The 23,405-nt window shown below is 48.4% G+C and overlaps 5 protein-coding genes across 7 annotated transcripts in view; 4 read left to right on the top strand and 1 right to left on the bottom strand.

Annotated features, from left to right (window-relative positions):
- plekhg2 (pleckstrin homology domain containing, family G (with RhoGef domain) member 2) overlaps positions 1-1,114 on the top strand; it is a 34,742-nt gene extending 33,628 nt beyond the window's left edge. The window contains exon 15 of the mRNA XM_061682600.1: positions 10-1,114. Coding sequence (XP_061538584.1) covers positions 10-56 — 47 coding nt within the window. The 3' untranslated portion in view covers positions 57-1,114. The remainder of the gene's footprint in view (positions 1-9) is intronic.
- Positions 289-6,369, top strand: LOC133405375 (pleckstrin homology domain-containing family G member 3-like). Its single transcript, XM_061682251.1, has 5 exons — positions 289-354; positions 948-1,019; positions 1,117-1,221; positions 5,247-5,366; positions 5,431-6,369. The coding sequence occupies exons 1-5, from the start codon at positions 289-291 to the stop codon at positions 6,286-6,288; spliced, it is 1,221 nt and encodes a 406-aa protein (XP_061538235.1). The 3' UTR covers positions 6,289-6,369.
- On the top strand, positions 6,289-14,670 carry LOC133405542 (proline-rich protein 36-like). The gene is made up of 5 exons (XM_061682597.1): positions 6,289-7,364; positions 7,513-7,744; positions 7,821-7,866; positions 7,960-8,573; positions 9,768-14,670. Exons 1-5 carry the CDS (start codon positions 6,311-6,313, stop codon positions 12,313-12,315), a joined length of 4,494 nt encoding a protein of 1,497 aa, XP_061538581.1. The 5' UTR covers positions 6,289-6,310; the 3' UTR covers positions 12,316-14,670.
- Positions 14,671-15,394: 724 nt separating this feature from the next.
- Positions 15,395-20,324, top strand: il15l (interleukin 15, like). 3 transcript variants are annotated; one of them, XM_061682609.1, is made up of 4 exons: positions 15,395-15,728; positions 17,983-18,027; positions 19,295-19,420; positions 19,591-20,324. In XM_061682609.1, exons 1-4 carry the CDS (start codon positions 15,597-15,599, stop codon positions 19,687-19,689), a joined length of 402 nt encoding a protein of 133 aa, XP_061538593.1. In that variant the 5' UTR covers positions 15,395-15,596; the 3' UTR covers positions 19,690-20,324. The 3 variants fall into 3 exon arrangements, with proteins under 3 accessions (XP_061538593.1, XP_061538594.1, XP_061538591.1); XM_061682610.1 differs by having other exon boundaries at positions 15,395-15,695; positions 19,295-19,684; XM_061682607.1 differs by having other exon boundaries at positions 19,295-19,684.
- A 2,059-nt stretch (positions 20,325-22,383) lies between these two features.
- On the bottom strand, positions 22,384-22,937 carry triap1 (TP53 regulated inhibitor of apoptosis 1). Its single transcript, XM_061682051.1, has one exon. The coding sequence runs from the start codon at positions 22,857-22,859 to the stop codon at positions 22,629-22,631; it is 231 nt and encodes a 76-aa protein (XP_061538035.1). The 5' UTR covers positions 22,860-22,937; the 3' UTR covers positions 22,384-22,628.
- Positions 22,938-23,405: the final 468 nt, after the last annotated feature.

Here is a 23,405-nt window from a genome sequence, read left to right as displayed (position 1 = left end):
GTCTTTCAGCTCCAGCGAAGGACATCGACGCAGCATTTAGTCCTCCTGGTGAGTAAGTTCCTGATCTGTCGACACTGATCGAAAGAAATTCTGATCCAAGTTTGGGCGCCGTTTCACTTGCTGACATGAGTATGTTTTGAATGTGATTTCTATGAGTCATCGTCATTCATCGCAATGGTAGACTTGTACCTCAGATAAGAATCTCAACGAACGCATCAGCGCCAACAGACGTGAATCACTCGCATCCGTGTCGACGTGAAGATCTGGAAAGTTCACGAAAAGACACATATGGACAGACTTGAAGACACGTGGAGACCTAAAAGGGGACAGACGACGCTCGACATCCGGGGAGACGTAAAAGTCGACTGGCAGACATCGGAGGACAGAAAAGTTCATGAAAAGATGTTCGCTCAGACTTAAAGGCACGCGGAGACAGAAAAGTCAGCTTTGAGGCATCTGTGGAATCGCCATAAAAGAGGATTGGAGACATAAAAGTAGACATTAAATACGCTCCAAGACAGAAAAGAGGCAACTTGAAAGACATTCAGAGAAAGGTAGACACGAAAGACAATACAAGTGAAAAGAGCAGACTTAATTAAAGACACCCGAAGACATCCAAGTAGATGTTTGAGACTATTGGGGACATCAAAGTAGACATAAGTGCAAACCAGCAAGTCATTGGTGGTGCAGTTGTTACTGTTCCGAATCAGAATCCTCTTTATTGCCGAGTATGTCAAAAACACACGCGGAATTTGGAGCCGCTCTCGTATGACAGCAGACGGCGGCGAGTCCTGCAGGTAACCGGAATGCCAGCCAAACAGACAAAGAAGACGGACGGCGGTGAGCTCTCGTACGCGACGCTGGAGTGTTGCGGGTTTTAATCCAGACTTCGGGCGAACTTCTGACTCACATCTTTCCAGAAGACTTTAGCCTGTGTTGTCTCTTAGATTCTGCTAACCTTTTTCTCCTCTCTCCAACAACTCTCCATCTTCACATGGCGTCTCCTTGCAGCCCTGAAGGTTAGACCGGGTCACACTACTCCCTTTGTTTCGAGAAACCTCGTGAGCGTCGAAGTCAGCTGATGTCGTGACGAGCGTTGTAAATATTTCCCAGCAGGCCGACAGCGAGGGCGAGGTGAACCGGGCGGACGGTTCGAGATCGGCAGGATCGGCGTCCGTCATCCGGACGGAATCGGAGCGTGAGCGCAAGCGGGAACGGCTGGTGAGCTCAATTCAAACGTGCAGTAAAAGAGAAAAAGAAGAAAGGCGCTGATGGTATCTCCGAGTGCTGTTGGAAGGGTTCAATTGTCCATTAAAAACAAAATCCAGATCCAATCACTCAGTAGGCTAACAAATGCAAAAAACAACAACAACAACAAAAAAAACACTTTTTTGTTCGGGCTGCGACATTAAACAAAAAACACCAGCGGCCCCGATACATGTTTTTTCTTTTTTTCCAACCTCTTTTTTTATGCGGTAAGAGCCATATTGTCCCATTTGCACGCAAGTCTCTTTTTTTTTCACACCCGGCTTGCGCGCCCTCAAGGCGTGCGGATTCTCCCGCCATGACTTCAGCCGCACACTCCGTGCGTACCCGGCTCGTCGACGCGGAACGGCTTGACAGGCGTGACTCGAGTGAAGTCGAAGGGATCGCGTCATTCCGGGAAAGTGGAGTTTTGTCCTGAGACGCGCGAATGCCAATGAAATCCACCTGCAAAACATGCTAACACTCCAAATGTCAAATCGACCTCCGTAGCGGAAAGAAAAGTTAATCATCGCCTCATTGCTCGTGATAGTGTTGTTTCGTTCAGAAGAACGAATCTTCCGAGTGAACGAACTGAACCGAATCAGTTTATGAAATGATTCGTTCTTTGAGCTTGGCCGCCGTGTGGCGAGCGAGTCGGCCGGGAGCGGAAACGGAACTGTTGAATCTTCGGCGAATGACCAATGAGCAGCCAGCGTCAGGCGGCGCCGTGCAGGCGGAGGAGGGACTTAAGTGAACAGTGATCCGGTCGTACAGGGACCGAACAGCCCGCATCAGGGGGTTCGGTACCCCATACTCCCAACGAAACCCCCCACAGGACTCCCCGAGGGACACGGTCGAACGCCTTCTCCAAGTCCACAAATCACATGTAGACTGTTTGGGCGAACTCCCATGCACCCTCGAGGACCCTGCCGAGTGAATTTGTGATTCGACTTCCCAACGGACCCTCCTCTCCAGCACCCCTGAATAGATCTTACCAGGGAGGCTGAGGAGTGTGATCCCCCTGTAGTTGGAACACACCCGCCGGTCTACCACCCCAGTCTGCCAATCCAGAGGCACTGTCCCCGATGTCCAGACGATGTTGCAGAGGCGTGTCAACCAGGACAGCCCCACAACATCCAGAACCTTTAGGAACTCTGGGCGAATCTCATCCACCCCCGGGGCCTTGCCACCGAGGAGCTTTTTAACCACCGCGGTGACCTCGACCCCAGAAATAGGAGAGCCCGCCTCAGAGAACCCAGACTCTGCTTCCTCATGGGAAGGCGTGTTGGTGGAATTGAGGAGGTCTTTGAAGTATTCTCCCCACCGGCTCACAACGTCCCGAGTCGAGGTCAGCGGCGCCCCATCCCCACTATACACAGTGTTGATGGTGCACTGCTTCCCTCTCCTAAGATGCCGGATGGTGGACCAGAATTTCCTCAAAGCCGTCCGGAAGTCCATCTCCATGGCCTCACCGAACTCCTCCCACTTTTTTTTTGCCTCAGCGACCACCAAAGCTGCATTCCACTTGGCCAGCCGGTACCCATCAACTGCCTCAGGAGTACCACAGGCCAAAAAAGCCTGATAGGATTCCTTCTTCAGCTTAACGGAATCCCTCACCGTTGGTGTCCACCGACGGGTTCGGGGATTGCTGCCACGACAGGCACCGACCACCTTAGGGCCACAGCTCCGGTCGCCCGCCTCAGCAATGGAGGCGCGGAACATGGTCCACTCGGACTCGATGTCCCCCTCCTCCCCTGGAACATGAGCTCTCCAGCACCCCCTCCAAGGTCTCCAAAAAGGGTGGGAACTGCTGTTTGGTGCATAGGCACAAACGACAGTCAGGACCCGTCCCCCCCTCCGAAGGCGGAGGGAGGCTACCCTCTCGTCCACCGGGGTGAACCCCAACGTACAGGCGCCGAGCCGGGGGGCAATAAGTTTACACACACCTGCTCGGCGCATCTCACCATGAGAGTGGACTCCAGAGTGGAAGAGAGTCCAACCCCTCTCCTTCCCTGCCAGAGAGGTGACATTCCACATCCCGAGAACCAGCTTCCGTAGCCGGGGATCGGATCACCAAGGTCCCCGGCTTCGGCCACCGCCCAGCTCACACTGCACCCGACCCCTAGGGCCCCTCCCACAGGTGGTGAGCCCACGGGAAAGGGGACCCACGTTACCATTTCGGGCTGTGCCCGGCCGGGCCCCATGGGTGGAGGCCCGGACTCGATGTCCCCATGGGTGGAGGCCCGGCCACCGGGCGCTCGCCTTCGAGCCCCACCTCCAGGCCTGGCTCCAGAGGGGGGCCTTGGTGACACGCGTCCGGGCAAGGGAAACTTCAATCCATTAATATTTTTCATCTTTTAGCCGTGCTTTGTCTGGTCCTTCACCTAGGACCTGTTTGCTATGGGTGACCCTACCAGGGGCGTGAAGCCCCAGATAACCTAGCTCCTACGATCATTGGGACACACAAAGCCCAAAGAAATGTGAACTTGTCGGACCACAGAACACTTTTCCACTTTGCATCGGTCCATCTTAGATGAGCTCGGGCCCAGAGAAGTCGGGGGCGTTTCAGGGTGTTGTTGATATATGGCTTTTGCTTTGCATAGTAGAGTTTCAAGTTGCACTTACGGATGTAGCGCCGAACTGTATTTACTGACATTGGTTTTCTGAAATGTTCCTGAGCCCATGTGGTGAAATCCTTCACACATTGATGTGGGTTTTTGATGCAGTGTCGCCTGAGGGATCGAAGGTCACGGGCATTCAATAATGGTTTTCGGCCTTGCCACTTACATGCAGTGATTTCTCCAGATTCTCTGAACCTTTTGATGATATTATGGACCGTAGATGATGAAATCCCTAAATTCCTTGCAATTATACGTTGAGGAACATTGTCTTTAAACCGTTCGACTGTTTTCTCACGCACTTGTTGACAAAGAGGTGAACCTCGTCCCATCTTGGCTTGTGAATGACTGAGCAATTCAAGGAAGCAATCATGGCACCCACCTGTTCCCAATTGGCCTGTTCACCTGCGGGATGTTCCAAACACGTGTTTGATGAGCAATCCTCAACTTTCTCAGTCTTTTTTGCCACCTGTCTCATTGTGTTGCAGCCATCAAATTCCAAGTTAATGATTATTTGCTGAAAGCAATAAAGTTTATCAGTTTGAACATGAAATATCTTGTCTTTGTAGTGTATGCAATTAAATATAGGTTGAACATGATTTGCAAATTATTGTATTCTGTTTTACACAATGTCCCAACTTCATTGGAATTGGGGTTGTAAAACTCCATGCAATACACTTTCTTCTCATGTTCATTTCTTCTAAGAATTATAGTTCAGAAATAAATTACAAGTACTTAAAAATAGGGAGTTACTTTTCAATCACCCTGTATATTCAATGAAAGATAAATTATGTGGTGACCGTCTCCTGCCTTCAACTGGTGTGGAATTGTGAACATCCCTAGAAATGCCGATTATGCTGCTGTCTCCACAGGTATTTGTGTGGCCATCCTGTTGCCATACAAATTGACTTATCTGATAAATAACCTTTATGTGAATGTTGGTGGTCAAAAAAACTTTGTGACAGTGGAAGTTTGAATACGTTTGAGAGCTTTCTGGGAGTCTCAATCATATAGTATGGCGTATATTGTTACTGCCTTACGCATACACCTTTTTGACAGCTATCTTACACCATACAAGTGCCATACGATGTTTCACCTTCGTGGAGCTCCGTACTTACCGCAACCTCCGGAGTGCAGAGAAAGAAAAGTGCTCAAGTCGGTGGCAGAATACGTGCATGTCCTGATTTGACAGTGAACGCCCACATTCCAGGGTTGCTCTACCCAGAGTGCGTAGCTGGCACGAGGGTGGGTGCACAGGAGAATCTGCGTAGCCAGAGAAGCGTGTAGCTGTACGCCTTTTCTGACTTAAGATATGGGAGAATATGTCCCTAAATGAAGTTTGAGCACACGTCCATGACAGATGTGTTTGATGTGCTTTTCTAGGAGGAGGAAGCTGATGATGAGGATTTAGCAGCCCTCTGCGCTCCTCCCACTTTGTCCATCACAGAGGAGATCCTGGAGTTGATCAACCAGGGCCGAGCAAAGGAGGGAAAGGTTTCCGTGGTGAGCAAACCTTATGCGTGACAGAGTCCAGCGTGGCACTAAACACACATTCTGTTCTTCTCAGGAGCAGGTCCTGGATCAGCCCCCCGAGTCGCAGCAGCCACCTTATGAAGGCAACTTCACCTGCCCACTGCCCCCAGTTGCCTCCAGCCCAGAGGACAGGCTCACGCTGGACCCCCAGCAGGAGGAAGTGGAAACTCGCCAGGACATAGCCACTGAAGAGCAGACTGTTGGCTGTCAAAACGGACTTGAAAGTGCTAACGTGGTCCCTGAGAGGGTGGAAAACCGACTGTATGCAGAGGAAGAGCCACAGGGGGAAGAGTTGGAACAAGAAGTGGATATTAGGAAAACACGGGAAGAAGGCGAGCAAGAGAAGACTCTCACCACGGCGACCCCACACTCTCCCCCAACAGAACTTCCTCCTTCCATCACAATCCTGGAGGACAGTGTGGGGAGTAGTCACTTACTTCTGGAGAAGGCCACCAATTCCTCCCTAAATCCAAATGACTGTCATCAAGCCAGCCCAAGCGGTAAGCCAAAAAGAGGCTCTGCTCTGACGAGACGTGACCAGAGGATCATTGAAAAGATCAGAAGTTATTACGAGGCTGCAGCTGAGCTGGAAGAGGACCACGAGGCCGAACATGCCAGACAGGAAGAAGACGAGACATCCAGAAGGAGGAACAGTTTCTCTCAAATCCCCACGGGACTTGTTAAAGATTCTGTGTCACGTTTCACAAGTGACAATCAAGAGGAGGCCAAGAATGAACCAATTGAAACAGAGGCTGATCATGAGGTAGAGATGGCTTCCCCAGCTGGTCCGGCCTCTCTCGTACTGCCAGAAGACTCTCATGATCATGATAGACATGCTGACACAGCCGATAAGCCTCCTCGATTTGGAGGACAAAGACAAAAGTCCCCCTGATAAATCACCAATCTCCACCCGGATGGAAGACGGTGAAAATCCAAATGAGGTCCTTCTGAGTCTGCCGTCAACTAGAATTCAGTCGAGTGAAGTTGAGAAGGAAATTGAGGGGGGAAATGGAAATGTCAGCAACAAACAATCAGAGGAAGAACTAAATGAGATAGCAGAGAACAGTAAACAAGATGAAAATTCACAGCAAGAAGACGGCCATTCTACAGAGAGAAATGACACAAGTAAAAGTGTTCATTCGGCAAGGACGAATGAGTCTGAATGTAACCTAAAAGAATCAAAGGAAGAAAAGGGAAGTCTCGACGAATCCTCAAGAACTATTTCAGATGCCGTACAATGTCATAAAACAACATCCACTTGGACTAGAAGCAAACATAAAGATGTGATCAAGACCAGTAGAAACCCTGAGGAACTTCCAAGCCAAATTAAATTTGGACGAGTTTCCCGACAGCCCAGGATTGTGTCAACTAACCGGGCTTTGTTTGAGGGCACAGTCTCTGACGTCACAGGAATCGGGTTATTTGAGGCTAGCCCTGTGACGGACCCCTCGCTGTTGGAGAACTCTGAGCGTATCCTGACCAAAGTCAAAACTCTTGCCAGTATGTACAGTGCCAAATCCGGCTCCATGAAGGTCCCCTTGCATCAAAAACGGGCCATTTTTGTTCGGCGCAAAGGCGGCGATTTGACTGGGCTGTCTTCAGTTTCAAACCAGACTCGGTGTAATTCTCAGACGAAATATACAATGGAAATGAAAAAAACCCCAAAATGTGACATCCCAAGTCATGCACCTGCCAAATTAAGTCACAGTCCTGCAGATGCCAAGCCCAAGCCAAGGCCCAATTCGGATGCACAGACAGACAACAAGAAGGAATCCCAAATATCCTCTCAGACGAAAGCGCAGAACAATTCCATCACTCAGAGCAGGAACAAATTGCACGTCCCTGCTACGGCACAGATGTTGTCTGGAAGCCAGAATCACACCAAGACCAACAGCAAAAACCAGAATCATGCCAGGAGCCAGGAGGACAAAAGGAGCCTGCGGGAAATACTTATGAAAGAAATAAATGGTACATTGTGCTCTGCACAGTTTTGACTTTGTTTTTTTCCCAGATATAATAATGTGACTTTCTAAGACCTTAGCGGCTAGATCAACACAAATGTTTCATATATGATGCATTACTGTATTGAGGTTTGTTCGTTGATGTTGTGTTGTAGATGTCCAGGAGAAGGTGATGCCCGGTGACCAGCAAAACTCTACCTGTAAACTTCAGACACATGGATTCACCCTCTCCAGGCCCAGGGACTTCATCGCGGCGCTGAACAAAGAACAGGACCACAGTAGACTGGACGATAAACTTCAGAAATCCATCACACCAGAGGCGATGTCACCCGTTTCACTGAGAACCTCTTCTTCCAGTCTCACTCGGGATAAGAGTAACACCCTCAGGTATGTGCTTTATACGTCATAAAGTTGATAAAGTCTGCCTGCTCTCCTAATGACCTTTTTTCACGGTTGTCTGCAGGTCACAGCTGACAGAACACCATGTTTACACAGAAGACTCGGCGTCTGTAAGCAGCATTGTTCACCACTCCAGTCTGTCTTCTCACATATCACACTGGAATGTTTCCAAAGATAACGATTCTCATTACCAATATAAACAGGATTCACCAGCTGTGCAAGACAAACATGAGCCACAATACCAGATCCCTGCAAAGCATCGTGGGAGTACAAGTGAACCAAGAAAAGATATGCCCAGGATTCACTCACAGCCTGAATACTTGGTGTGCACTGGACCCAGGCATGGAGACTCAAGCCCAGGAGAGATGATTATGTTGTCATCAGCAAAGAACCTGTTGTCCGCACAACATCAGACTTTGGTTGTACAAAAAACCCAACAGCCCATCGAGGAGTGCCCTAAAGAAGCTGTAAACCTGGTGGGAGGAAGACATCCTGTTCTGGCTGTCTCTGGAGGGTCAAGCAAAGAGGATCTATCAACAATTAATAAGACCAAGTGTGAATTAAATAGTTATTTACCGCAAACATGGAAATATTTGCCAGATATGAAAGGTCCTGGGCCAACATTCCTGAGAAAACCAAGAGAGGGCCCAAGTCCAGTGTCGTCAGTGCAAGTCCTGGAATCAAATGTCCCTGAAACACACTCTCCATCGGTGGAGTCTCATGATCGTCTAGCAAAATTCATCAGCCAGAAGACACCGTACTTCCAAGCCATGCCTAACACCTGGAAAGTCAATAACACCACTTCATATGAATATAGGTAAGTCTGCCCTTTACTACTTAACTAACTAACTACAACGAAACGATGATGCAGAAGTAAAGAATGTTTTCTTAATTTCTATCTTTGCCTTTTAGCAAATGTCCAACAGTTTTTTTTTAGTTATATGTTCTTAATTGTGGCGGCACAGTGGGACAACTGGTTAGAGCGTCTGCCTCACAGTTCTGAGGACTGAGGTTCAATCCCCGGCCCCGCCTCTCTGGAGTTTGCATATTCTCCCCGTGCCTGCGTGGGTTTTCTCCGGGCACTCCGGTTTCCTCCCACATCCCAAAAACATGCTTGCTATGTTGATTGACAACTCTAAATTGCCCGTAGGTGTGAATGTGAGTGCGACTGGTTGTTTGTTTGTACGTGCCCTGCGATTGGCTGGCAACCAGTTGAGGTTGTACCCCGCCTCCTGCCCGATGACAGCTGGGATAGGCTCCGGCACGCCCGCGACCCGCGTGAGGAGAAGCGGCTCAGAAAATGGATGGATGTTCTTAATTGTGTAGTGAAAGCCCTTTTGAACATTTGAGAAACGTACAAAAAACAAATAAAAAATCAAGATACAGTGGAACCTCTCAGAAGTCCCTGAAGTTGTCCGTCCATCCATCCATCCATCCATCCGTTTTCTGAGCCGCTTCTCCTCACGCGGGTCGCGGGCGTGCCGGAGCCTATCCCAGCTATCATCTGGTAGGAGGCGGGGTACACCCTCAACTGGTTGCCAGCCAATCGCAGTGCACATACAAACAAACAACCATTCGCACACACAGCCAACCCTACGGGCAATTTAGAGTCTCCAATTCATGCATGTTTTTGGGATGTGGGAGGAAACCGGAGTGCCCGGAGAAAAGCCACGCAGGCACGGGGAGAATATGCAAACTCCACACAGGCGGGGCCGGGGATTGAACCCCGGTCCTCAGAACTGTGGGGCAGAGGCTCTAACCAGTCTTCCACCGTGCCGCCCCCTGAAGTTGTATAAATGGGAATCCCACCAACATTTCTCCCTCGAATGTCACCCTAAAAAACTTTTAAATCATGTCTAGAAAAACAGTGAAATGAGCGCTTACGTCTTACGAGTGCACCGACTAACAGGTTTTCTCGGTTACGAGCTGTCATTTGGTCAATAACTATGAACTTTCTGCATTTTAATAGAGCCTTAAATGTTTAGAAAGTGTCCTTCTCTTTTTACTCCAGGGAACAAGACCACCAGGGTCCAGGACCGTCCACCAGCCGTCCCATCTTAGGTCCCCTCTCCGGATGCTGCTCTCCTCCCCGAGCTTTGTTGGATGTATTCTATCAGGTGGAGACATCAAGTTCCCTCATGGTGCCACCTGGCCAGGACACGCATTTAAGAACATCACCCTCTGTCTTCAGGCACACCTCTCCATCCCCCGTTAGAACTTCTCCCCCCTCACCAAACCTCACACCGTCCTCCTTTCCCGTCAGAGCATCCACTTGCTCGTCACCATTCAGGGTTATTCCGTCTTCTCCCACCCCCTTAGCTAATGAAGGCTTTGTTTCTCCAGACACCATATCTAGGAATCCCCCATGTTTCTCTGCTCCTCCGTCATCTGTAAGGAGTTTCTCCAAAAGGGCTCTTCCTGCCTCCTCTCCGACGCCCTCCTCTGCTTTCAGTCACAGTTCATTCAAAGGAGCAGGACCTATACCGTCCTCTCCCCTCCGCTCTCCACCTTGCTCCTCTCCCGTTACATCATCCTCCACATTCACAAGATCCTTAGCTGCCTCCTGCATCAGTCAAACTTTGGCAAAAAAGAACAATGTCCGGCATCAAGTCCAAAGCTCATATACACAAGGTCCTCCCTCCACACCATCCTTACCAAATTCTCATCCGCACCGGTGCTCCCAGTCACCGCGGCTCTCTCACAGCCAGGACGTTTCCTCCACACCAGTTTATTCCCATTTGGAGTCTGCTATCGATGGGAATCCATGCTATCCGCCATCTTCCACCAGGTCCACTTGTCCTTCTCCATCTTCTGCCCACTTGACTTTTCAATCAAATTCCCAAAACCCTTTTTCTTCTTCTTTATCTACGAGGCAGAGTCACTGTCCGCCTCTGTCCAGCACCTCTGCTCGTCATCATCACTCCCCCAGCCACAACATGGACTCATCACAGAATGCCAACAGCAGCAACAAAGTAAGCTTGCCTACAAGTGCTAACTGTGCTGTTAGCAATGGAAGCTGCTCTGCCAGTCCACAGAAGGTGCCGTTAGCTAATGTTAGCACCAGTTGCGCCACGGTACAAAAAAACAGTGATCGTCTCTCCTTTGGGTCACACAACCGCAGAGCGCGACCGTTTTCTGCATCCGAGCCAAACTCAAGAGTCCCATCTCCAACTCCAGCTGTGAGCCCCCCTTCCTTTGCGCGCCTCTGCTCGCCTCCGCCCCAGCATAATTACGCTTCCGCCATGGCAAACAAGCCTCCCGAACCCAGAGGCTCGTGGACTGCAGGGGCAAGTTCCCATAATCCATTAGGTCTAACTCTGGAGATTCTTGAGGCCTCCTCAGCAAGTCCTTCATTTGGACCGGCTTCCTCATGCGTGAGCCCTCAAATCCTCTCGCCGCCTGCTATCGGTGTGTCAGTTTGGACTTGTGATGTCGCTGCACCGCAACCGAGAAATCCACAATTTACCTCCCCCTCTTGCTCCTTTTCTTCTTGTTCCAGTCAAACAACGCAAAAGAAAGCAAGCTTTTCCTCCTCCCCTTTTGCCCCACTCTACAGCCTAAGTGCTGGATCCCCTTACGGACACCCCAATAAGCCACACACCTTACGGAGGTCTCACTCCAGCCTGTCAGAGACCCACCCGAGCCCACTTCAGAGTGGACCTGAAGGACCATGTTACTCTTGGGGCGAGAGTAGCCAGAGGTCTCTTGGCTTCACTGACACTTTTGACCAGCGAGGATCTGGTCCGGTCAGCCCAAGGAGCGGATGGTCCTCCAATGACGGTTCACCATCTTGCCTCAGCCCTCGAGGTGGACTTCAGTCTCCAGTCTCTCCCAGGAGGGTTGCCCCTAGGAGGAGTGACTTTGGCAGAGCACTTCTCTTCAGCAGTGAACCTTGGCTGGATGGACAGGTGGTCTGTAACAACTATAACGGACTCGATGGCTTCTATGCAGGTGGTACCACCACTGCTGTCACCTTGCCTTCTCCGCCAAACTCCCTCTCGCAATCCCTCCGCTCCTCAATGGCTGCAGAATGGGGAGATCCGGAGCTGGAACAGGGGAGCTGTCGGAGCCGACTGATTTGCGCCTACGTTGGCGGACCGCCACCGGAACCAACCCTTTCCTCCTCCTGCGTGGTCCTATCTCCCCCTCCAGTCGCACACCACCAAATCTACCAGGCCCACTTGCAATCACCTCCCCAGTCCCCCAACGTAGCACCTTCCAGATCATCACCGGCAGCCTTTGCCTGTCCGTCACTGAACAAAGTGTCTAATCAGAAGACGAGCTACGCTACCACCGTCAACCTGCAGATAGCTGGAAGTGGTCGAATAACTTCCTTCAGCACCGCTCACGTGAAGCATGAGCCAGACGCCGCCCGGTGGACCGGGATGCAGAGAACTTCACATGCCGAGACGAGTAAGCATCAACGGACTGTCGCACACTTCTTCTGCGCTTCCTCAGAACTGCGGCAAGCTATGAGTGAAGCCGTCATAAAGAAAAGTAATCTTTCTCCAAGGGCCACATTGGATTATGTTCACGTTTTGAGGAAGATGATGTGGTGACTTCAGTTCATGATGACTTTTCAAGATGCTTGTCAATGTGGAAAACATGTGAATGAGATGTCTTCAGAGAGTCAAAGAAAAAAGTACCGAAACTCTGGATGTCATTTGAGATGTGAAGTTTTCACCACCTCCGTTTGAAGCCTTAGTGTAAAAAACTCGAACCAGTTAAGGTCCTCTGTCCGACAAATGCTGTAAGCAATCGCATTTTATTCCTGGACTATCATGAGTTGTAATATGATTGTTAATATTTGTATTCTTAATTAATAACCATTTGTAGTCATTGTATTGTTTATTTATGAATTATTGTTGGCTCTTAGCAGCAGATGATTTGCACAGCGTGCTCAGATCTTCGGCGTGTTTGTGCTGGAGATGACGTGTCTGGAACATTCGGACCAATTCAGCAAAAAGATGATTACAAATCCCTAGGAACTCCAAAGGGGAACGAAGGAACCCTCTGTAATTCGGAGCAAATCTGTGGGCATTTGTCGACGTCTTGGTTATCTTGAGGGCGGTATTGCAAAGTCCCTTCTTGCGTGGCATTCATTTGGGTTCAGAGAGGTAAAGAGCAACAACAGATGAGGAATGTTTCAGAAACACTAAGATGTTTGCTCCCAAATGGACGTCCTCACTTTGTCGTTCACAAAAATGCACAACAGCCATAAAAAGTACAATGGGACCTTGAGTTACCATTTGAATTGGTTCCATGATCGGGCTCGTCACTCAGGTTACTCGTCGAGTAAATCAAATCACATTTAACCCATTGAAATGATATGCCACGAATCCGTTTCGGACCCCGAAACACCACAAGTTTTTGGTCACGTTTTAAAAATAGCACTGTATTGTATCACAAAATAAAGATGTAACGATTCATTCACTACATATAATGTATCCATTTATATTCCCGCGATCCCACTACATTGGTCCGTGCTCGGCAAGTTGGCCTTCCGAACGAACTGTATCGATATAAGAGATAATCAATCGATTGCATCGATACTAGGAAATGAAATCATGTCAACTACTGGACGCTGTTTTCAAGCCTCACGTTGTGTTTCAAAGAGCACTTCTTTAGCACTCCCTGTATTATTCACACTATTCCTAAAAGCTTTTGCTCGTGGAAACCTCACAGTGCTTCATTTCTAGCCATTACTATTTGACCGTTTAGAACGGATTCTCAAACTCTTTTGCTCCAGCCAGGGACCCCTTAGAGTGGACACATTTTTCCAAGGACCCCCTCAAAGTTCTAACGCTAATTGAACATCTTCTTTCGGGGGGAAAACCGAACGAACCAGTAAAATCATGGCTGAAATAATAGGAATAACAAGTTGCTGTCCCCCTTAGTTTTATTGCAAAGCAAAACCAGTGCATCAGGAAAATCCTTACATTTAATGACCATAATGAATTTGACCTGATTACCTAACAAGAAACAACAGGACAAATTTAGGAAATTTCACCTGCACTGTCCAGTATGCGATTATTTATTTCAAGTCACACTGGATACATTTTCGACGAAAAGGTTACTGAATCGACTTCATGCCTCTGAATTGTTTCGCATCGTATCGTTCCAAGTGAGCAATTCATCTCCTTGAATCGAATAGGCAACCACAAATTGTGATACAAATCCAATTGTTGTCAAAACAAATACTTACACCCCTAACCCATTCACTGCCAGTCCTCCATATTAACATTTGAATTCAACAGCCGTCAATGGCAGCGAATGAGCTCATAGAAACATAACAAAAAAAGTGTAAACAATACATTTACTCTACTGTAGTATTTGTGTGTCGTAACCCAAATTTGTCTTGCAACACGAAGCAAAAAATTGGCTCGTACCAAAAGACTGCTAGGTTGAGACATTGATGAAGTCGAGGTACCAGTGTAGTACACGGTGTTCGTTTCCTTCGTTTCCCAATCATGACTGACAGGTGCTAAGGACCGTTTCGGTGGACTTTGAAGCTAAAGTCACACAATCTTTTAAATGAGAAAACTCGATCAATGTGAAGATGGAGACATCTGAACTTTGGTGTGTGTTGTTGTCCTAAAACGAGACAGCTGCGGATTCGCATCGACTTGCCCGAGCTGGCGCACACGCAAGGACATGTTTCTGTGCGTGTGTTCGATGTTTAACGTGTAGGGCGCTAACCATAGCGAGATTTGCCTTCTGATTACACAAACCTTAATGGGGGCTGAAACAGATTTCAAAAAGGGAAAAGCCAACAAACAAATAAATTGTGCCATGCAAAACCCAAACACAGTGGTGACTCCTCCTCTTCGTAAGCTACAACCTGGCGCGAGTCATCTCTGGTTAGTGTACACGGGCCCTGTCATTGAGTGTCGACCAGTTCGTGGTCTGTTTACATGTTCCCTGTGATTGTTGACCAGTTCGTGGTCTGTCTATGATTGACTGTCAACTAGTTCATTGTCTGTCTACGTGTGCCCTGTCATTGACTGTCGACCGGTTCGTGGTCTGTCTATGATTGACTGTCAACCAGTTCATTGTCCGCATGTGCCCTGTCATTTTGACTGTCGACCAGTTTGTTGTCTGTCTGCATGTTCCCTGTGATTGTTGACCAGTTCGTTGTCTGTCTGTGATTACCTGTCAAGCAGTTCCTTGTCTAAAGTGTCAACCAGTTCATTGTCTGTCTACGTGTGCTCTGTCATTGACTGTCGACCGGTTCGTTGTCTGTCTACGATTGACTGTCACCCAGTTCCTTGTCTGTCTACGTGTCCCCTGTCATTGAGTGTCGACCGGTTTGTGGTCTGTCTGTGGTTGACTGTCAAACAGTTCATTGTCTGTCTACGCGTGCCCTGTGATTGAATGTCGACCGGTTCGTCGGAATGAAATGATGCGAAAAAGTTTGATGAAATTATAAAATATGCTTCCATAAAACACTCAATGGATCGTTTTCGAGGTGCCGGCCGGTCGGCGCGGCGCTTTCCCTCGGGGAAGAAGACAAAGGCTGAGCCGTGGGAAATGAGGTGTTGCCGTGGAGAAGAGGAGGAGGCTGGGAAGGTGGGGGGGGGGGCGGGGGGCGGGGCTGGGGGGGGGGAGACGCTCCTTGAACCATCTGTCCACCCGCAACTCAACCAACGGGTCACAAGCAGCAACAAGCGGACAGGACGCAGCGCATTTTGGAGAATTCAGCAGCATGGAATGTGCTCGCCGAGTCTGCCGCGAGTAGACCACGACAAAGCCTCTTGAAGCAGCCGTGCCCGAGAAGAGACGCGGCGTTTGCCATTCTAGGATCCGTTTGTCCCATTCAAGTGGACTTTTGCAGGATGACATGCTGAGAGGAAGGCCGGCGGCGTTTGTCACCGTTTGGTGCCTGGCTTGGCTGCTGTGCGACGGGGCGCACGCCTTCAGCCGGGACGCCGTGCACCAGGTGGAGATCCTCCGCCGGCAGGACGCAGCTTCGGTACGAGTCGTCGTTAGGTACACCGGCTGCAGCGCAGCCGCCGAGTTTGAACGGCGCCTCACTTGTTCCGCACTTTGTTTGGATTTTACTTTTCTCTTGGAATATCATCTGAAGGGGAAATTCGATCTATAATCTGCCGTTTGTATTATAAAGCCCGTTTCCTACTTTTTTAAATATTTCTAGTTTTTGGTGGGTTTTTTCTTAAATTACATTTTTTATGGTACGTAAATTCCAAAATGGGAAAAAAAAACAAAAACGTCAAATTCTACACCCAACATTGCTATTGTTCATTTTGGCCGTTTCCAGCAGTCCTTCAAAGACAAAAAGAGATTTTGTCCTATTGCTACTGAATTTTTACAATCGTTTTATTCTGACATTTTTTTTCTAGTTTTCCACTATTTTTGCATTTTTTTGTCTAGTATTGTTCTTTTTCCTAACATTTCAATATTTTTTCCAAATATGTGTATTTTTTTGTCTGTTAGTTATGTCTTTTCCAAAAAGGAATCCATAATTTGTATTCCTCAAAACACTACACACAACATATTAAAATGACAATTCTTGAAAATATTTGTTTCAAATGTATACTAAAAAAACCAAACTTGAAATCATAACTTTGTTCCAATGTTTTGCTGCAATCACCGCCAAAGGAGCACCCACAAGGCATTGAGCAATGGCTGGAATATCTATGTATTATCTTTTTATTTTCAATAAATCTGCAAGAACAGACAGACAGATGTTTATGCTGCTTCCATAATGGAGCTCAATTAGGTCAACCAAATATTAGGAACAGTATCCAAAATCATTCTAAAAAGTGTCAATCAAAAGTCAGCATTATTGTGTGAATGCACACACGTTATTTCTATACTTCATTATTATTATTCCACTGCGTATCTTCTCCATTTTTCATCTGATTCACACCATTCAAGTTTCAAAATATTGCAAAAATTCCCGCCGGGACGGGCTACCATTTTTTTGAATTCCCAAATTACCCACATTTTACACCCAAATATTTCCCATTCATTCCCATTGAGACAGTCAACAAAATGGTTCCACATAATTCCCATTTCACATTTAAAACATTCAGCTTATTCAGAACTTCAAAACACATTCCCATATTCCCCACATTCCCCATTTCACATTTTCACACTTGAAAATACCCACATTCCACCATATTCTACCTTATTCCCTCCTGCTTCAACATTTCTCGACCGATTCAAACCTTTCCAATGACGGAATATTTCCCACATTCCCCAAATTTCACAATTGTCCACATTCAAATACCCAAATGTTTCCCACATTGAGACAAATTCTACATGAAGCCTTCCTCCCTTAACATTTCTTGACCGATTCAAACAATTCCAACAACGGAATATTTTCCCCATTTCCCACGTTAGCCAAATTCCACACTTTTCCACATTCGAATACCCACATTTTCCCCACATAAAGACAAATTCTACATTCTTCTCTCCTGCTTCAACATTACTCGACCGATTCCAACCGTTCCGACTTCAATGTGTTCAGCGAAGTCGAGCCTTCATCTGAAGCGCTCCCATGCACTAAATTTCACAAATTTTCAAAATAAAAGCCCAAAATGTAACATTTTCACAAATTCAGCTCGTTTCCTTTTCTCTTAACCGATTCGCACCGTTTCAACGTCTACGTGTTCAGCTCATTCTAGCAGTCCTGGCAAACACTCCAATTCCCCCAATTTTTAAAAAGAAAAGCTTTACAAATTTAGCTCCAGTTTGCCTATTTCTCAACCGACTCGAACCGTTTCAACTGCTCCGTGTTCAGCTCCTTCAAGCCAACCTGTGAACATTTCCCATTCCCCAAATTTCAAAATAAAAGCCTGAAATTGCCATTTTTTTTTTACAAATTTAGCTAGTTTCCTTATTTCTCAACCGATTCGCACCGTTTCAACTTCTACGTGTTCAGCTGCTTCAAGCCATTCCATTAACTAACTAAATGGCTAACATTCCCTCGATTTTCAAAATGAACGCATTTCACTTCATTCAACTTCATTTGACATCATTCCATATTATTTACGAACATTCCACATGATTTCAATCAGCATTCCTGCATTCACGCGCAATTTCTCGAGGAATTGCACAGTCTCGTTATCTTAGTGATACTGCGTAGCTGGTGTACCTAATGAGGTGACCACAGAGGCGTATTATCGTATGACGACGTGACCGCCAATCAGTGTGTTGTTGTCATACTGTTGTGCTGATTCTTTGTTTTTCTCCCCGGGAAGTGTGCAGACTGCAAGCTGTACACCCCGAGCGTCAGTGACTACAAGGTACAACCCTCTTCTTCTTTATGTAGGAGTATTCTAGTTTAAGTCCTGAGCAACATGAAATTTGGTAGCCGTGTCTATCATGGGTGACACGGTGGGAAGAGTGGTTAGCACATCTGCCTCGCAGTTATGACGTTGTTGCTGGTTCAAATCCAGCCTCGTCTATGTGGAGTTTGCGTGTTCTCCCAGTGGCTGCCTAGCTTTTCTCCGGGTACTCCGGTTTCCTCCCACAAGCCATGCTTGAAAAGACACGGGGACCATTTTCTGAGATTTAGTCCCACTGTGAAATTTGATTCACGGAGACAAATGGACGATCGGGTTTTTCATTGCGTCGGGTTCAAAATGCCCAAAACCTTTTTTTTGGGGGGGGAATTATTTTTTTGCACAATATCTTTGCATCAGTTTCTTTTTTTTTAAAAAATATGATAAGGGAGGGGGCGTATTTTTTTATTTTTCAAATCGTAGTATTTTTCATCTAATATTTTTATAATTGTTTTTCATAATATTTCGTTTTAAGATGGAAACATCGAATCATTTCTAGTTTTGATCATTCTAATGTTTGACTTAATTTGTGTACGTTTTGCCTAGTATTTTCTAATATTTCTGTAGTTTTTCATCGACATGTTTTTTTCGTTTTAAATAATATTTTGGTATTTAGTTCTCATACTAGTCTATTTTCCATCATAGTAAAAGATAGAAAGATAATAGATTAAAAATACAGTAAGATTTGAAAACATACTAAATATTATGAGAATATGGATAAATATTAAAAACAAATATTGGGACAAAATAAAAAAACATGAGCAAAAAATGCACAAAAGTAATGAATTGTTTAGAAAAAAAAAGACGAAGAAAAGCAAAAGCAAGCGTACCAACTCTAACAGAAACTCCGCCAAATCGAGCACGTCTCATTCGGTCTGGCTCGATTGTTCCAATCCCGGCACCGACTGTCCGCTGTCAAAGTGTCCTCGGGCGAGGCGCTCGACCCGAAATTTGAGAAATCGTTCTCGATTAAATGAAGGTTCAATAAAACGATCCAATGACAATGTGTACTGCATTCGTACAACTGAAATGTATCTGTACAGTTTACCGGCAGGCAGGCAGGCAGGCAGGCAGGCCTGGCCTCACTCAACTTTGTTTCGGTCCGTCCTGAAAATCATCAACTGGTCCCTCGCGTGGTCGCGCTTTGTCATGCGGCGCGTCCTGACGTACTCCGTGTACCGTCTTCTTCGTCTTCCACTTTTTCTTGTTCTTGTTCTTGTTTTGACAGACGTGTCCCAAGGACACCCTGAAATGCTTCTCGGCGGAAGTGCGGGTTCTCCTCGCCGAGTGGGAAGGAAGTCAGCAGCCGGATTTGGAGCGGGCCCTCCGGTCCTTTGCGGACCAGCGCAACCACGTGAGCGGGCGGGAAGTGGCGTCATCAAACACGGTTTCAGGCGGGAAGCGATGTCATCGTGCTCGTGAGCGGGCGGGAAGTGATGTCATCGTACAACGGGAGTAGGCGGGAAGCGATGGCCCGCCAGCGCTGCTCCCCCTGACGCGACTTTCTTTTTTCGATTTCCACAGAGCGGTCGGCGGTGTCGTCCGTGCGAGCTCCACCCAGAAGAAGACGTCCCGCGCTTCCTGGACCAACTTCTCCAAACTCTGCAGGCCAACAACAACTGAATTTTGTGCTTCGAGCACAACGAGGACGCCACTGGAACGCTTTATTCTTCATCCGAGGAAATATGCCCCCTGCTGGCCATTAGCAACTTTGCACGCTGCTATTACTGCAACTTCTTTTTTGTTTTTTCTCTTTTTATCAACTAGTAGTAGTCTTCTTTTTGCAATCAGCAGAATCCTTTCATCTTCAGCAAGAATCGTTGTTTTCCTTTTACTTTTTTTCCCCCTCTCTCTCTCGTATGCGTGTGATCGTGGACATGTGGGAGCCGCTGATTGGCTGTTTTGGCCTGATTGGCACAATGGGCCAAAGAAAAGGACGCGAGTTGTTGTTTTTTTCCCAGCTGCTCCCTTGACAGTTGGCCAACGGTTGCATTTGCAGCTGTTGTGACGTGAGTGGAGATTTGACAACAAGCGTGTTGTAGCAATATCGAAAATGATTGGTGCCTGCTTGGCGTCTGCTCTGAGGAGGTTAGGAGGCCTCCTTCTCGAACGTTCCTTTTTGGCCTATCTGTCATTTCCATCTCCCCTCCTATAAGCCTCAATCCTGTTTGGTTTCTTGGTTTCCTTTTTTGTTTCCCCTCCTGGGATGTGTGTATATTTTTAATAACACAGTACTGAAATAAACGTCCTTTTATATTTTGGAAATGCGTCTCTGGTCCTAAATGTTAATGTAGAACGAATCGGGTCGCGGGATAAGTAGGGACGCCCAGACTTCCCTCTCCCCAGCCGCTTCATCCAGCTCTTCCGGGGGGATCCCGAGGCGTTCCCGGGCCGGCCGAAGGACGTAGTCTCTCCGGCGTCTCCCGGCTCGTCCCCGGGGTCTCCTCCCGGCGGGACCTGCCCGGAACTACTCACCGGGGAGGCGTCCGGGAGGCATCCGAATCAGACGCCCCGGGCCGCCTCATCTGGCTCCTCTCGATGCGGAGGAGCGGCGGCTCTACTCTGAGCACCTCCCGGATGACCGACCTTCTCGCCCTCTCTCTAAGGGAGAGCTCGGACGCCCTGCGGAGGAAACTCATTTCGGCCGCTCGTATCCGGGATCTCGTTCTTTGGGTCACGGCCCGCGGCTCGTGACCATAGGTGAGGGTAGGAACGGAGATCCACCGGTAAATTGAGAGCTTCCCTCCTTCTTCACCACAACAAAGTCCGCATCACTGCAGACGGCCGCGCCGATCCGCCTGTCGTTCTCCCGTTCCGTTCTTCCCTCGCTCGTGAACGAGACCCCGAGATACTTCAACTCCTCCACTCGGGGCAAGATCTCATCCCCGACCCGGAGAGGGCACGCCGCCCTTTTCCGACCGAGGACCACTGTCTCGGATTCGGAGGTGCCGCGAACCGCTCCGGTGAGAGTTGGAGGTCACGGCTCGATGAAGCCAACAGAACCGCATCATCTGCAAAAAGCAGAGATGCAATAGTGAGGCCACCAAAGCGGACCCCCTCTCCGCCTCGGCTGCGCCTAGAAATTCTGTCCATAAAAGTTAGGAACAGAATCGGCGACAAAGGGCAGCCTCGGCGGACTCCGACCCTCGCCGGAAACGAGTCCGACTTACTGCCGGCAATGAGGACCAAACTCTGACTCCGGTCGTACGGGGACCGAACAGCCCGTATCAGGGGGTTCGGTACCCCGTACTCCCGAAGAAACCCCCCACAGGACTCCCCGAGGGACACGGTCGAATGCCTTCTCCAAGTCCACAAAACACACGTACAATGGTTGGGCGAACTCCCACGCACCCTCGAGGACCCTGCCGAGGGTGTAGAGCTGGTCCGCTGTTCCACGGCCAGGACGAAAACCACTGCTCCTCCTGAATCTGAGATTCGACTTCCCGACGGACCCTCCTCTCCGGCACCCCTGAATAGACCTTATTAGGGAGGCTGAGGAGTGTGATCCCCCTGTAGATGGAACACACCTCGGGAGACCGACATCAACTCCGTCCTCAAAAAGGCCCAGCGGAGGATGTAGTTCCTGCGGCTTCTGAGGAAGCACGGCCTGCCACGGGAGCCGCTGAGGCAGTTCTACACAGCGGTCATCGAGTCGGTCCTGTGTTCCCCATCACAGTCTGGTTTTGTGCCGCTACAAAAAAGGACAAACTCCGACTGCGGCGGACAATCAAAACTGCTGAAAGGATTGTCGGTACCCCCCTACCCGCCCTTGAGGACTTGCACGCTGCCAGAACTAAGACAAGAGCGTGCAAAATCCTCCGCATCCCGGTCACCGGCTCTTCCGGCTCCTTACCTCAGGTAGGCGCTACCGATCAACGCAAACTAGAACTAGCAGACATTCCAACAGCATGCTGGCAATTTCTTTTGTCTTGAGTTCGTTGTCCCATTTCTGCGGGGCCAATCATACATGACTCGTGCACTCATTGTGGTCGTCTCGCCACGCTGCACTATTTGCCTATCTGTTGTTGACCAATACTGGCCACTCGTGCCAGAGTCGCATCTGCTCCATTTGCACACCGACTGAGGAGTATCTGCAACATTTGCACAATCGACATTGTCCCAGATGATCGCGCTGATCGTCACTTGAAACCGCATCCACTCCTTGAAGTCTCGGCGCCCTTTGCACAAATGGTCATTGCACCGGACTATTGCGAGATTAGTCATTCGAACTGCTCGAAGTGCTAGAGGACTGCATCTTTCTGCACGCCAAATTGGCGGACGACCAGTTCCGAAATCAGAAGTTAAGCAAAGTACTTTAATCAACTACTGTTTCCTTTATTTCAAAAAGAGCTTTGGTAACACCAACAAAATAAATGTATTTATTTTTGTAAGTATTTGCAATTCTGGTACTGACTTGAGGAGGAAACAGAAAGTAGATGCTTGTGGCGGGCCAGATCCGGCCCGGGCCTTCGGTTTGTCCCATAAAAGAATAGAAAAGAAAAGAAAAGAAAAGATGTTTGGCCCCGGCTGTTATTTGGGAGGGGTTTCTTTTCTTGTGTCGTTCAGCTGTCGGCTTTGTCCTTGTCCTTGTCGGGCCCCATGAAGTCCAGGCCGTCCACCGGGATGTCCTTGTCCTTGATGGCCTTCTGCACGCAGCGCTGGTACAGCCGGAAGCTGTCCGCGCATGGCTCGGCGCCTCGCTCTCCCTTCAGGAACTTGTCGGCGAACCATCGGTTGAAACATTGGTCGTACTCCCGTTTGAGCTCCGTGCAGGCCTCGCCCACGCTGTTCATGTCCGCGGCGACGCGAGCGCGAATCCCCAAAACGAGCCGAGTTCCGCGTGGTTCCGCGAGAGCGCTCGGAGGCGGCGCACAAGGCGCACGTCTGACGTCACAGCGCCACAAAGATCCTCAAACATTGCCTTCTCACTTCGACAAAAATGCAAGGGTGCAAGCGCCACCTTGACGTTCTTTGACTTGATAAAACACGCTCAACCCAAATCATCAATCAATTTGAAATGGGAAATGAAATAATCAAAACAAACATAGGTAGTAAGTTGTCTGCTTACACAAAGCTCATCATTTACGTGTTCGAAAACGAGGAAGAGGAAGTATATGTATATATACACGTAAACAACCATTGGCTCACACATTCACACCTACGGGCAATTTAGAGTCTTCAATCAACCTACCCTGCATGTTGTGCGGATTTGGGAGGAAACCGGAGTGCCGGAGAAAAGCCACGCAGGCACGAGGAGAACATGCTAACGCCACACAGGCGGGGCCGGGATTTGAACCCGCAACCTCAGAAACTGTGAGGCAGATGTGCTTAACCGTTCC

Source organism: Phycodurus eques, chromosome 7, assembly GCF_024500275.1.
Source record: "Phycodurus eques isolate BA_2022a chromosome 7, UOR_Pequ_1.1, whole genome shotgun sequence".
Classification (NCBI taxonomy): domain Eukaryota; kingdom Metazoa; phylum Chordata; class Actinopteri; order Syngnathiformes; family Syngnathidae; genus Phycodurus; species Phycodurus eques.
This window is presented reverse-complemented; position numbering and strand designations above follow the sequence as displayed.